The 14,417-nt window shown below is 31.4% G+C and overlaps 1 protein-coding gene across 3 annotated transcripts in view; it reads left to right on the forward strand.

The window, feature by feature from the left end:
* Window positions 1–14,417, forward strand: part of LOC145284549 (alpha-glucosidase-like) — a 73,736-nt gene that overhangs the window by 19,886 nt on the left and 39,433 nt on the right. Inside the window, exon 1 of one of the 3 annotated variants that reach the window (XM_080133459.1) lies at window positions 7,227–7,386. The exons of the other annotated variants lie outside the window; for them this stretch is intronic. Coding sequence (XP_079989585.1) covers window positions 7,348–7,386 — 39 coding nt within the window. The 5' untranslated portion in view covers window positions 7,227–7,347. Of the gene's footprint in view, window positions 1–7,226; window positions 7,387–14,417 lie in introns of those variants that run through there. 3 annotated transcript variants of the gene reach the window in all.

Here is a 14,417-nt window from a genome sequence, read left to right on the forward strand (position 1 = left end):
ATAGGTATATATGATTTTCTTTGTCAGTTTAATAAAGAAAAAACATCAATAGAAAGAGAGTATATAGATACTCTTTATACCTAGGTATTTCAAAGCCTAATGCTTCTCATCAGGAGAGGATAAGAAAGCCGCATTACAGGTATAGGAAAATGCGACATCTAACTTAGGCAACATTGGGAAGAAAATGTAGAATAAACATTAAAATATAAATAAAACATAGAAGGAATATGTATGAAGTATAGAATCTCTCTCTCTCTCTCTCTCCCTCTCTCTCTCTCTCTCTCTCTCTCTCTCTCTATATATATATATATATATATATATATATATATAAAGAGAAAGAGAATCAAGTCAGTACTAAATGGGTGACCATTTGGGACTTCCAAGTTCTGTATGTGGTCTCTGCTTATCTCAGCATTGTTTCCAGTCATCCTGGACTCAAACAGTGCCGATTCAGGAGAGGTGTGGTTGGGATTGTGCAACCCTTGCCTCACAATTATACGTGCAGCTACCCCTACAGGAAGTATCCTTTGTCTTTAGAAAATTAAAACTGTAAGATGAAATTTATTGTTTGACTGAATATTCCACAATTTATTGTTCGACTGAATACTTCAAAAAACAATTTAAAAGTCCTTATTCTGTGGAGTTTCAAAGAATGCTATTCCTACTATTCTTTTCATCAGAGGACAGAAAGTAATCAGCAAATTATATTGAAAAAAATGTGGGAAATGTAAAAAATAATAAATACAAACCGCGCATAACATTTCAGCTTGCATGAAGATTTTCTCATGGTAATCCGAAAGGTGAAAATAATTCTTTAGAGAGAATCAAATCAAAAATTAAATCCAGTTGAATATAATAAGTCCGTTTGGAAAGTTTTCAACTCAGCTGAAATAATGGAAATTGTTTTTTCAGATAATGCAGTAGTCCAAAGAAAAGTTGATTTCCAGTTGAGTGGATTAAAGAAATAAAATTGACAGAAAACAACATGTCATCTTCCATCGCTGGCTTAACTAGAAAAGGCGATTTCTGACTAATGTTTTTATTTTAATAATTTATTTACCAACATTTTTTTTTTAATATTTCATTCATTATTTTTAAAGGACATGTACATGTTTGCAATTTATGACTATAATAAATTGCGGTTTCACTTAATGCTATAACCAGCAAATTCTAGCATTGTTACAAATATTATTTGCTGATTTCTTTCTGTCCTCTGATGAAAAGAATAGCAAGACTAGCATTCTTTGAAACTCTGCGGAATAAGAACTTTGTAAATTGTTTTTTGGAGTATTCAGTCGAAAAATAAATTTTTATTGTAAATTCAACTTACAGTTTTAATTTTCTTTCTCTTATAATAAGCTCTACTCTCTATTGTGTACTGAACTTTTTTATACGGTTGGGACTAAATTATCTATATATAAATACTGATATTTATATTAGATTGAAGTTTACCATTACTTATATCAGGCAAACACAACATCTCTTATGATTTCATTATTATATATGTATATATATATATATATATATATATATATATATATATATATTAATAAGTCTCTATGTAAAGAATCTATCCATATTCTTTAAACTCAACATCAACATCAACATCAACATCAAAAATATCAACAGTGTAGTAAATAATGGGCAATCAAAAATTCCCCACTATCCAACAATCATAAGGTTATATTATTTTTAATTGGAATTCATTATTGAGATGAGTATTATTTATTAATTTTATTTATTGCATACCACAGACTTATCCAGTCCAGTATAAACATACAAAAGTTTATAGAGGCTAGAAGTAATTGTAAGAAAAAAAATAGAGACAAATAAGAGAGAATATACAGAAACCTCATTGAGGCGCAGAAATTAGGAACTCGTGATTTCTGGAAAATTTACAACAGTGTAGTAAATAATGGGCAATCAACAATTCCCCCACTATCCAACAATCATACGGTTATATTATTTTTAATTGGAATTCATTATTGAGATGAGTATTATTTATTCATTTTATTTATTGCAGACTATTATCCTTATCTTTCAGTTGTTGTTTCATGACGTTTTGGCCGATTATTCCTTTGGCCTTCGTCAAAACCAGTCAGAGGCTTACTTGGCCAAAACGTGGTGAGACGACAACAACTACAGAAGGCAGTAATTGCAGTGGATGCAGTTAGGAGATCAGAGTTCCTATCCCATCGCGGTTCCCACCTGAAGAAGGCCAGAGGAATAGTTGGCCGAAACATTGTGAAACAGCAACTAAATGATAAGGATAATAGTCCTCAATAAATAAGATTAATAAATAATACTCATCTCAATAATGAATTCCAATTAAAAATAATATATATATACCATTCGGTATGGACCCAACCATGGAAGACCAGATAATAAATAAACATGAATTTATAAGACCAAAAAATTCAACCTTGATCGCCCTTTGGGGCCTGTGGCGCAGTGGATATAGACGTTGAATCTCTATGGTTCCAGGTGAGACTTGCCTGAAGATAGCGGTTTCAATCCTACCCAAAGCCGGCCAGAGGCTTACTTGGCCAAAACGTGGTGAGATAATAACAACTATGGAAGGCAGTAATTGCAGTGGATGCAGTCAGGAGATTCAGAGTTCCTATCCTGTCACAGTTACCATAAAAGAGGAATAGTTGGCCGAAACATCGTGAAGCAACAACTAAAAGATGAGGATAATAGTCCGCAATAAATAAAATTAATCATGAGGTTTTTTGCACGCCAACCGAGAAAGCTAACATGCTTGCCCGTCAATTTGCCTCGAATTCTACTTTGAACCCAGCAAACCACTCCCTGATTTTTCTTTTTCGGAGAGAAACCACACTAGATGATCTGAAAATCACCCCTTCTCAAGTTCATAACATCTTAAAAAATCTAGACACCTCAAAGCATGTGGACCTGATCTTATCCCCGCTGTAATATTAAAAAAATACTCCACTGAGGTTGCTCCAGTCCTCTCCAAACTGTTCAACAATGCCTTAACGAATTATGCTTCCCTGACTGCTGGAAAACTGCTTCTGTGGTACCAGTTTACAAGCACTCTGGCGAAAGAACTGACCTATTAAATTATCACCCCATTAGCCTCATCCCTCTTTTCGCCAAAATATTTGAGTTCATAATTAATCAAGCTCTAGTCTTACAGTTGCTAAACTTTTATCTGACCATCAATATGGATTTAGGCGAGCCTGTTATACTGCAGATATTCTAACTGTAATCTATGAACATGTATATATCATGCACTGGCAGGGGAAGGGAAACAGTAGCCTTAGATATTTGAGGCTTTTGACAGGGTATGGCACGATGGTCTTCTCATGAAAATTAGATCTTATGGTATTACTGGACGAATACTCAACATAATTAAATCCTTCTTAAATAAGAGAATAATTCAGGTTGTTCTGGATGGTCGTATGTAACACAATGTAACAATTGTTACATCGGGTTTGTCAAATCACTATAAAACTGATCCTGACTTTGTATTATGGGCTAAAATGCTTATAGCACTCGCCATTAGAAAAGACGGTCGAATACATGGATCTATTTGCCGCAGTTATTCCTGATGAACTAATTCCTTTGTTTCATTGGCTTGAGGATAATTATATTGGACAACAGAATAGGCATCAAAATACAAAACTGAGCCCTATTTTTGCCTCCGAGATATGGAACTTTATGAACGAGATATAAATATATAATGAAGATCCCACCAAAAATCATGCCGAAGCTGCCAATCAGCGTTTACAGTACAAACTAGGAATGCATCATCCTACAATCTGGAAATTTATAAATGCCTTAAACAAAGTTCAGACGTGATGCATTTCTCGCAAAAAGTTAATCGCTGGATACCCCCCCCCCCGACCTCCAGAAAATTTTTTAAAATATAGAGATGTTCATGAACGGATAAAAAGAATCATAATGGAAGTTAAATTATTGACCTTTTTAATTTCCTGAAGGGCGTTGTAAGTAACTACGAAATAAATAATTAACTTTAAAAAAAGCTGAAAAAATGCAGTATTTCAAGTTTAAGTTAAAAAAAAAACTCTATGCGAAATTCTTTTAAAATTGACTGAAAAATAAATTTTGCACATTTTGTATTCATTCTTTTTATCAATTCATAAATATTTTTTCAAAATAAATAATAATAAGTGTTGCAATATTTTTTAACTCTAATGGGGTATGATCCTGCACAGATGGGAGATTCTATTTTTAAACGATGCTGCTAAGAACTGACGAATCAAATTAATTCACGTTCTGCTACCAACCAATCAGAAACCAGAATTGCTCCATAAATATTAAACCTTTTTCTGTAGCAACTTCGCGTATGTTTTCTTCGTGTCAACACGGGAAGAATCTTTTGCTCTGTAGATTCCAACTCGAGAACTGTCTACTGAGAACCAGTCACCTCCAGGACTTGTGTAGAACAACTAACCATCGGAAACTGTTCTGAAACTAAACATGGCTCACAACTCTAGAGAATAAAAATGTTTAAAGCTTAGAAAAGTAAAAAATTGATACATTTTCTTTGAAAATTTTAAATATTTTATTAAAAAACCTATTTTTAAAAATAAAATATTAATAATAAAGTGATTCAAATATTTTTACAAAGTATTATATTTTACGAGTCCTTCCTTTTTACTTAAAAAAAATTTAGCTCGATTTTAAATTTTAAACATTTGGAAAATCACCGTATTTAAATTTCATTTTTAATTCAGACATTTTTTCAAATAATTTTTATTTCAATTTTATTCAAAGAACAAAATATCTTTGCTTACTAAATGAATTTTAAAAATATAAAGAAAACTTTGAATATAACGATGATGTGCCAATTTGATGCTGAATTGGCCACACGCTGAATCGGCCGGCCGAAATGGTGATGCAGAATCCGCCACGCAAAAACATACCAACCCCATTCTAGAATGTTCCAGTAATGTTACCAATAACTAAAATTAACTATAAAATCCATTGTCAGAACATTCTTCGATTGATAGTCTTTTGAGAATGTTCTAATAATCTCAAAAGGTAAAGAAATATCTACTCCACAAAAAAACACCTCATTATTTCTCTTTGGAAAGATAGGAACGGTTACTTATATATGCATTTCCGTATCTCTTATTTGCCTTTTCTATCTCCTGTTCTTCTTTCTCCATTTTCTCATCTATCTTTTCCTTTCTTCTTTTATTATTTGTTCTTCTTTAACGATCTACATTATTTTATAGTTTTATTTTTCCTTTTTACTATTACCTACGTATATACTACCTTCCGATTTACTCTTATATATTGTACCTACTTTTAATATTAATCATTTTTACCATACTATTCTATTCCTTCATCCTCATTTCATATTTAAATGTTATTAAGCCAGTTTGCATTTTGCATTCTGTATTTGCATTTTGTATTATTCTGGCCCTTCTCTCCCTCTGATGAGAAGCATTTAGTTCGAAATGCTATGGTCCAAAGAAGGTTTTTTTTCTTCTTAATTTTCCCCTTTTACTTTTCGTTTACTGTTCTGATGATATAATAAAGTTATATATATTCCTAATCTTCCATTATATATATATATATATATATATATATATATATATATATATATATATATATATATATATATATATATAACTACTTCATTTACTCACATAAATTAATATATGAAAGTATAAATTTATGCATAAACTTTAAGTATTTACTTCAACAGTGCTCAATACATAGGTAGAGCTAGTTAGTAAGTTATAACTAATTAGATATCTACGCTAAATAGCAAGCACAAAGGAACGGGTCTTTGACCTGTCAGTGCCTGCTCATTGGCTGATTAGGAAGGGTGCGGTGGATAGTAGAAAGCTGATTGGCTAACAAAAAACTCAATAGAAGGGGCATATATAAAAACGCGAGACAACCACAAAATTCTCGAATAAGCCTGAAGAGTCCTAGAGTGGATGAAACGCGGAATATTCAGTGTAGCTTAATCGCCATGTATATTTTATAACTTACTAATATATATATATATATATATATATATATATATATATATAGTGAACCGATAAAAGTGTTATACGGCCAGAACTTGAATTGATTTTTTTCAATAAAAGTTTTAAAATAATGCTGTAATGTTGGCCCAAGTAACTTGATTATGTAGTACAGCTGACATCTATTCAATATAGCCGCTTTCAGCCTCAATCACTGCCTCAATATTGGTCCGGAATTGGGAGCATGTCTTTTCCACAAGCTTCAGCAGGAACTTGGCAAATACTTGGCGGGTGGTCGCGATCAGGCTGGCTTTGTTGTGGAAGGTCATGTTGGTGATGTTCTTGATATATGACCAAACTAAGTAGTTCATCTGATTCAGGTCAGAGGAGGAGAGAGAGGCAGTGATGAAATAAGGGTACACAGTCGTAGGACTTCTTCTGAAGTCAAGTCTGGGCCTCTTTGGATTTGTGGGCTGCTGCCACACCCAGGGTCTGCACATGGCCACCTGATAGCACCAAGGGATCACCACATGCAGCACATCAAGGTACACTTTGGTGTTGACTTTCAAGCCGATCTCGAAAATGTGAGATGGCATGATCTGGACCTCACTTAAAACCACACCAAGGACCATAACTGCGGCTGGAAACTTTGTTTTTATCACCCTGGGTATGTCCCTGTTATTTGTGGCAATCCAGCAAAGCATTTTGAGGGTGCTGGCAATGGTCCCATCGTCATAACTTGGATCGGTAGAGGGCATAAGGTGTACAGCACTGCATCTCCGATCTTGCTCGTTGAACATTGTGTCATTTTCAGACATGATAGAAGGCTTCTATCACTCTTGGGATTTCTACAACTGGCCAACTAGTAGATGGTCTGCAATAAAGAAAGAAAACCGGTTTTCATCAAACGAAAATAGAATCATGTCGTCTCTTCTAGGGCGGCAATTTTATCATTCCTCCCTGTATATGTATGTGTGTGTGTGTGTCTGTATGTGTGTAGTATTGGAGTTACTATTTATCAAAACCAAGAGACACTTGAAAATAAGAGTTAATAATTGATACTGAGAGATGAGGAACACTATGAGAGTATTAACATGGACAAATGGTATACACTGTGTTTAATTATATTTGTATTTAAAAATAGATAAGTTACCCAACGGAGAAAATTCAGGTTTTCACACAAAATACTTATTTGGTAACAGCTTGAAATAGTTCACCCCCACCCCCACCCCCTAAAAAAAATAAAAACAACAACAACAACAACGAGCGATATAGTATCGACATTGATTTTATCGTAATATTTTCATATTTATTTTGTACCTTTTCGTTATATTTAACCACATTACAAACGTTTTCACCCAATTCACATAGGAACATGAACAGTCATATACAATACGAAAAAGTCTCAACTGAGGTATGCTATTATTTAATAACGGAGGGAAAAGTAATTTCTACCATGAATAATACCGATTTTTTGGGTAAAATTTAGATTTTTTTTTAAAAACTTGTGCATGCAGATAACATTTGTTCATTTAAAAATTTCCAATGAAATAATAAGACAATCTATTTGTTTGCTCCCAAATACTAACAAGCATATATAAGACAGAGGTGACATATGTAACACTAGGTATGTGTACAGGATTAATATAATAATTAAATGAATGATTATGTGCTACGAAACAGTTGATGTCAAGAATTATGAGTTCCACATGCTGAAATATGAGCCGTTCCACTTAAGTTAACAAATTTACCGAACTTCCATTACTATCGATTACTATATTGTCCTTTTGACTACTGTACACTATTTAACCTTTATCCTTGAGTGGCCTATCGGCCTTGATAAGTGGTGACGCCTACGTAAAAAAAAAAAGAAAAAAAAAAGAAAAGAAAGATGTTCAACACCATGAAATTTGGAATATAGATTTTTATCATTTATTTGTTATATTCCAGTGTTCTCCTTGCATAAAATTGATTTATACAGGGTGTCCCAAAAGAAACTGAATTGATCAAATATAAGACGGAACAACAGAAGCAGCAAACCAATGAAAAAAGATTTCAGGGAATTTAGAGTAACCCTATCAAAATCATCACGAATCATTACACCACCGAGGAGGGAATATTTATTGTAGGTTTAGTTTAGTTGGTTTATTTTACCAGCATATCAACCCGTTTGGGTTATTTAATGCTGAAGAATTGGTTTTGTTTTGTTTATTGTTTTTTTTAATTTTTAATTTTTTAATTTATCGAGAATTGATATGTAAACTTAAGTAAAAATGATTTTTGATCGGCACTGGTAATATATTGTGTTTTTTAGATGCTTTTTTTTCAATTATGTTTTATTGTACAACTTTGTTTCTTTTGGTACTTTCGGTTGGATTCAAATTTCAAATCAGCTTCTTTTGGGATACCCTTGGAGATGTCGTTTTCATCGGAAGATGGTTACCCTGAAAAGATGATGAGAAAGAAGTATCATCTTAACATTTAAAAGCAACTATGCCCATGTATGGAGCATTGTTGTCATATTTGGGCTGGTGCATCTGCCACTAGTCTCTCGCTCCTAGACAAGGTTCAAAAGAGAGTCGCCAATCTGATAGGTCCTGAACTGTCATCTAAACTTCAGCCTCTGTCCCATCGATGAAATGTTGCATCCCTCTGCCTGTTCTACAAGTACTTTAATGGTGAATGCTCTGATGAAATGCAAGCACTTGTGCCCCCTCGACGTAAATACCCAGACGAAACCAACAAGCAGCTAAATCCCACCCCTTCATGGTAGAGATCCCCAGATGTAAGAGAGCCTTTTACTCCAGTAGTTTCTTCCCTAGAACAACTAGACTTTGGAATTCCCTTCCGGGTCCCTGCTTCCCCAACTGTACTGACATGCAGAAGTTCAAGTGTAACGTGAACCGCCATCTTGCTGCCCAACTCCCTACACAGTACCCCTGATGCTTATGTCCTTGACAGTAGCCCCTACAACAAAGAGGCAATGTGCCTTGTTTGGGGTAAAAAAAAAAGAAAAAGAAAGGTATATTGGTTATCTTTGTTAGTAAGAATAATGAAACGAGTTAGTCATTAAAAGAGTTTCTGTGTAGAGACATTGATAATTATACAATCCTGCTGAAAGAGAATATTGTTTGGGTATCTTTGTGTATGTAGAAGTGGTGAGTAGCCATGATATATTATTTGTCTCTTAAAAGTTAGTAGTAGCAGCGTACGTCCATGTATGGACAGTAGCAAAAGATTAGAGAGCCCTGTGGCAAAAAGTAAGTATGTGTGTGTACCGTATGTGGAGATAGTCATGTTGGCTTGTTTGTATTAATAACAGGCCCGGGCAAAGTCGTGTCCCAACAGAGGGGTGTGTTGTCAACAAGAATTAAGAAGAAAAAGAAAGTGTGTTGCCAGTTTAACATTTTATACTCGATTACATGAATGGGAGCTGGCTTCTGATTGAACAAATCTTAAAAAATACATAGTTATATTTACAATCAAATTAAAATTTTAAAAATACATTTTATTTACAATCATAATAAAATTTTAAAAATAAATAGTTTTATTTTCGAACATAATTAAATCTTAAAAATGCAGACTTGTTTACAATTGTAATACAATCTTAAAAATACATAAGTTTATTTACAATCATTATAAAATTTTAAAAGTGCATAGTTTTCTTAACAATCAGAATACAATCTTAAAAATACATAAGTTTATTTACAATCATTATAAAATTTTAAAAATGCATAGTTTAAACAATCATAATACAATCCTAAAAATACATAGTTATATGTACACTCATAATAAAATTTTAAAAATACATATTTTTATTTATAAACATTATACAAATATTAAAAATATAATAATTTTATAATAATTTTAAAAATACATAATTTTATTTACAAGCATAATCAGATCTTAAAAGCACATAATTTTATTTACAATTATAATAAAATTAAAAAAAAATAATTTTATTAACAAGTATAATAAAATTTAAAAAATACATAATTTTATTTACAAAAAAGCCTTAAAAATACATGATTTTATTTACAATCGTAATAAAAAACGCACAATTTCATCTACAGTCATAATAAAATGTTAAAAATACATAATTTTAATTACAATGGTACCAAAATCTTAAAAATACAGTTTTATTAACAATCATAAAAAATCTTAAATATACATAATTTTATTTACAGTCATAATAAAATCTTAAAAATAAATAGTTTTATTTACAATCATTATAAAATATAAAAAATACATAATTTTATTTTTGCAATCATAATAAAATTTTATAAATATTTTTATTTACAGGCATAATTAAATTTTAAAAATGCATAATTTTATTTTACTTATAATAAAACTTTAAAAATACATTATTTTGTTTACAACTATGATAAAATCTTAAAAATTCATAGTTTTTTTGTACAATTATAATAAAATCTTAAAAATGCATAATATTATTTACTATCATGATAAAATCTAAAAATTTTGGAAAATTCTGTTTCCAATGGCTGCCTTTTGATTTGGTGATGTCTCAGGATATGTTTATCCAGAATATGGACTTGATCCTGGAGAAGTGCTCTGTTACTCTAGGGCTGACCAATGATGTCAGTAATGAGAGGCAAGAAAATCAAAAGATGTACCATTATCAATATACTAAAAATCTGCTAAAACTGCACATAGTGTTTTAAATAAAAAAGCAGTTGAGTGGTCTCCTGCACTTGTCACACAAATGATCAAAGAACCAATGTCATACATAGTACAGACTCTATTCCAGAAAAAAACTCTTCCTCAAAATCGACAGCACTTTAGGGTAGACCCTCTGGAATTATATCATGTCCGGATGTACTCAAATGAAATTCCTTAGGGGCTTACCAAAGACTGTTTACCCAATATAGAGACAAACAGCACACAAAAGCAACAGTCACCTTTTAAACAAACACCCCATGGAGTACCAGACATGGATACCTACAACAACTCTACAACAGTTCAAACCATCAGGTCTGGACGTGTCATGAGCCCCCCCCCCCAAAAAAAAAGATTAAAAGATGGGGCAGTTACTAATTGACTTTTTTATTTTGTCTCGTCGCTTCATAAAAAAATTCTTTTCTTACTTTTCATCTAATCATTGAAACAAGAGGGAAGTGATAGTTGATAGTATGTAACCGTTTCCTCCCCTTAGTGAACGCTCTAATCAACAGAATTAAAGATATACAACCCCTTCAGTTGGGTGGTTTTACTAAAAATAAAAATGGAGCTGATATCACGACTCTTTGACTAGATCAAGCGTCTTGTTTTTCTGCCTTGAAATGAAAGAAAATTTCAGGGGGCGATAACTCCAATTTCTTCTTAGTCAAATAACACAGCAAATAAGTTTTTTTTTCCGAACAAAAAAATATTTGAAAGTTAAAACATTTATTGATACTTGTACAGTTTAATCATTACATTAAAAAAATGAAATTATCGAAAAAAGGTTACATTGTACGTATCCGTTTTGGACTGAAGATTTCCCCCAAAAAGTTTCACTTAATTTGATCGAGTAGTTTTTTTTTTTTTTTACAGCGGAAAAACATGTTTTTATAACAGCGTGTTGAAGGTAGCCACGTTTGAATTTTTTAACATGGTACGGGGAGAAAACTAAGTTTAAAGTGCTGACACACCCTCCTCCATTTTTAATACTAGCTTTTCTTCCTAAAAATCGAACCTTTTACTCGGTATCATAACGAATTGTTTTTTTTTCACTGTAAATAAAAATACTTGATGAAACTGAGTGAATTTTTTTTCAGAGAACTTAATTCCATAATATCAGAAATTTACTCTCATTCAGATAAATTTGACGCGAAACTACTAGCCTGCAGAAAAAATAAAATAAAAGGGTGAGATAAAAAGGAGGTGAATTAAAGAATAAAATAGAAAGGTCTTGTTTTAAAACGGAGAAGGGTTTTATTTAAAAAAAAATGGCAAATTTTTCCCTTTGCAGGCATTAAATACAAAAACAAAGAACGCCAAAGTAACAAACTATAATACAAAGAAAACGCTGGTTCTTATATTAAAAAATGCCGAACGAACGAATACAATATTAAAAAATAGGAGTACTTCCTAATAATAACTCAAATACAATAATTTTAAGGAACGTACTCACAAATTGATGGCAGACAGTACATATGCTTTTTTTTTCTTTCTCAATTTAAAGTCTTTGAAAATTACCCTCCTTCAAAATATGTGCAAACTGGAGCCGCGTAAATAAAGTTTTCAAAAGTTTGCCTCGTTGCGATTGGGTATTCTTTGCCAGATTATACTTCTTTGAAAGAAAGGCCCAGGGAAATCCTCATCTACGACAAGCAATGAATTCATGTCAAATCTCCTCGGCCGATAATTTTATATATAAATTTCTGGTACTTGTACAGTTTAAATGAAGACATTAAAAAAATGAAAATATCGAAAAAGTTACATTGTACGTATCCATTTTGGACTGAAGTTCTTAAAAAAAAAAATAAAATAAAATCACTGAACTTGATCGAGTAGTTTTTTTATTTTTTACAGTGGAAAACACGTTTTTATGACAGCGCGCTCAAGGTAGTCATGTTCAGATTTTTAGAACACCAGATGGGGAGATAACTTAGTCTAAAGCGCCGACACCCCAACCCCATGTTAAATTATAACATTTTTTTCTAAAAATCGAAACATGGCTACCTTTTGATCGGTATCATAACAAATTGTTTTTCGCTATAAAAAAAAAACAACAAAAAAACAAAAAACAAAAAATCTACTTGATGAAATTAAGTGACATTTTTTTTTCGGAGAACTTCATTCCATAACGGATACGTGCAATATAACTTTTTTTGGGTTTGTATTACTGTACACGTAGATTCGAAAAAGTTGTCAAAAAACAAATATATAACAAATAAATGTTATCAAAGGCAAGATAAGTTACTTTTCTACCAAACTGGATATAATTTTCGTGTTTTTATTCAATTTAACATGTTTATTCAGCTCGAAAACCATACAGTGTTTAGCGATGTATTGGAAAATTCAAAATGGCGGCCGATGCTCTCTTTAACACGGTAAGTTTGGAAAAAGGTGTAATAAATAATAAACTAGACAAAATACTGTTAGAAATTCGCTCAATATATGTTACCGTAACATAACTTGACATATATTCGGTGGTTTTTAATAGTGTTTTGTCTAGTTTATTAAAAACATGCAGTGTTTACCGATGTATTGGAAAATTCAAAATGGCGGCCGATTCTCTCGTTAACACGGTAAGTTCATGAAAAGGTGTTATAAATAATAAACTAGACAAAATACTATTAAAAACCACCGAATATATGTCAAGTTATGTCACAGTAACATATATTGAGCGAATTTCTAACAGTATTTTGTCTAGTTTATTATTTATTACACCTTTTTCCAAACTTACCGTGTTAAAGAGAGCATCGGCCGCCATTTTGAATTTTCCAATACATCGCTAAACACTGTATGGTTTTCGAGCTGAATAAACATGTTAAATTGAATAAAAACACGAAAATTATATCCAGTTTGATAGAAAAGTAACTTATCTTGCCTTTGATAACATTTATTGGGTTTGTATTACTGTACACATAGATTCGAAAAAGTTGTCAAAAAACAAATATATAATAAATAAATAATTTTTTAAATAATACTATTGTTTTAAATTTTATAAACTTTACAGAAAAAAAAACTTTTACAGTTTTTCTGTAAGCAATATTGCTTACAGGAAAAACAGTTTAAAAATTTTTTTATCGTGTGAAGTTTCTAAAATTTAAAAGTATAGTTAAAAAATCTTTTGCGTATTATCCGTCATCTAGGTGTATTAGAAGTTGTGGGGAATTTTTGATACCTCTAACAGAAAACTGCGAATAAAAAATATATATATAAAAAAAACTCGTAATTTCTCTTTTTAAAGTGGGTTGTTTATTTTCTCTATGGAATATACTTCCAAAATACACTATTAAAGTTATTTAAAAAATAATAGAAATCTTATTTTTTATTTTTTAAAAAACAGTGTTTACAAAGTGCCGGCGCGCGCCCAACAAGCCATTTTTTAATGTATGAAATCAATTGAATTTTACGAGTGAAATTTTTTTTCAATTTTTAAACTTAAAAAATCTATCAAAATTTTTGTAATGGTTCAATATTGACGATATTTTCAGGGTCAATGTGAAATTTTATGCTCTTTCCAATAAACCGAATATAATATTTTAGACAAACGTTTTTTTAAATTCACCCCCCCATTTAGAAATTTCTATTAAAATTTAAATAATTAATTTACTCACCAAAGTTTTATATATCACAAATTGAAGATAAAAGATCAATAAATAAAGTATTCTAATTTAAAACAAAAAAAGAAGTGTTTTTTGGAAATTTACCTGTAAAGTCCAAAGTGTAAAACTTTTTTTTTTTTAAACCATGTTGATTTTTTTTTAATGAATG

The sequence above is a fragment of the Euprymna scolopes genome, chromosome 9, assembly GCF_053919585.1.
Source record: "Euprymna scolopes isolate OS-2025 chromosome 9, ASM5391958v1, whole genome shotgun sequence".
Lineage (NCBI taxonomy): Eukaryota > Metazoa > Mollusca > Cephalopoda > Sepiida > Sepiolidae > Euprymna > Euprymna scolopes.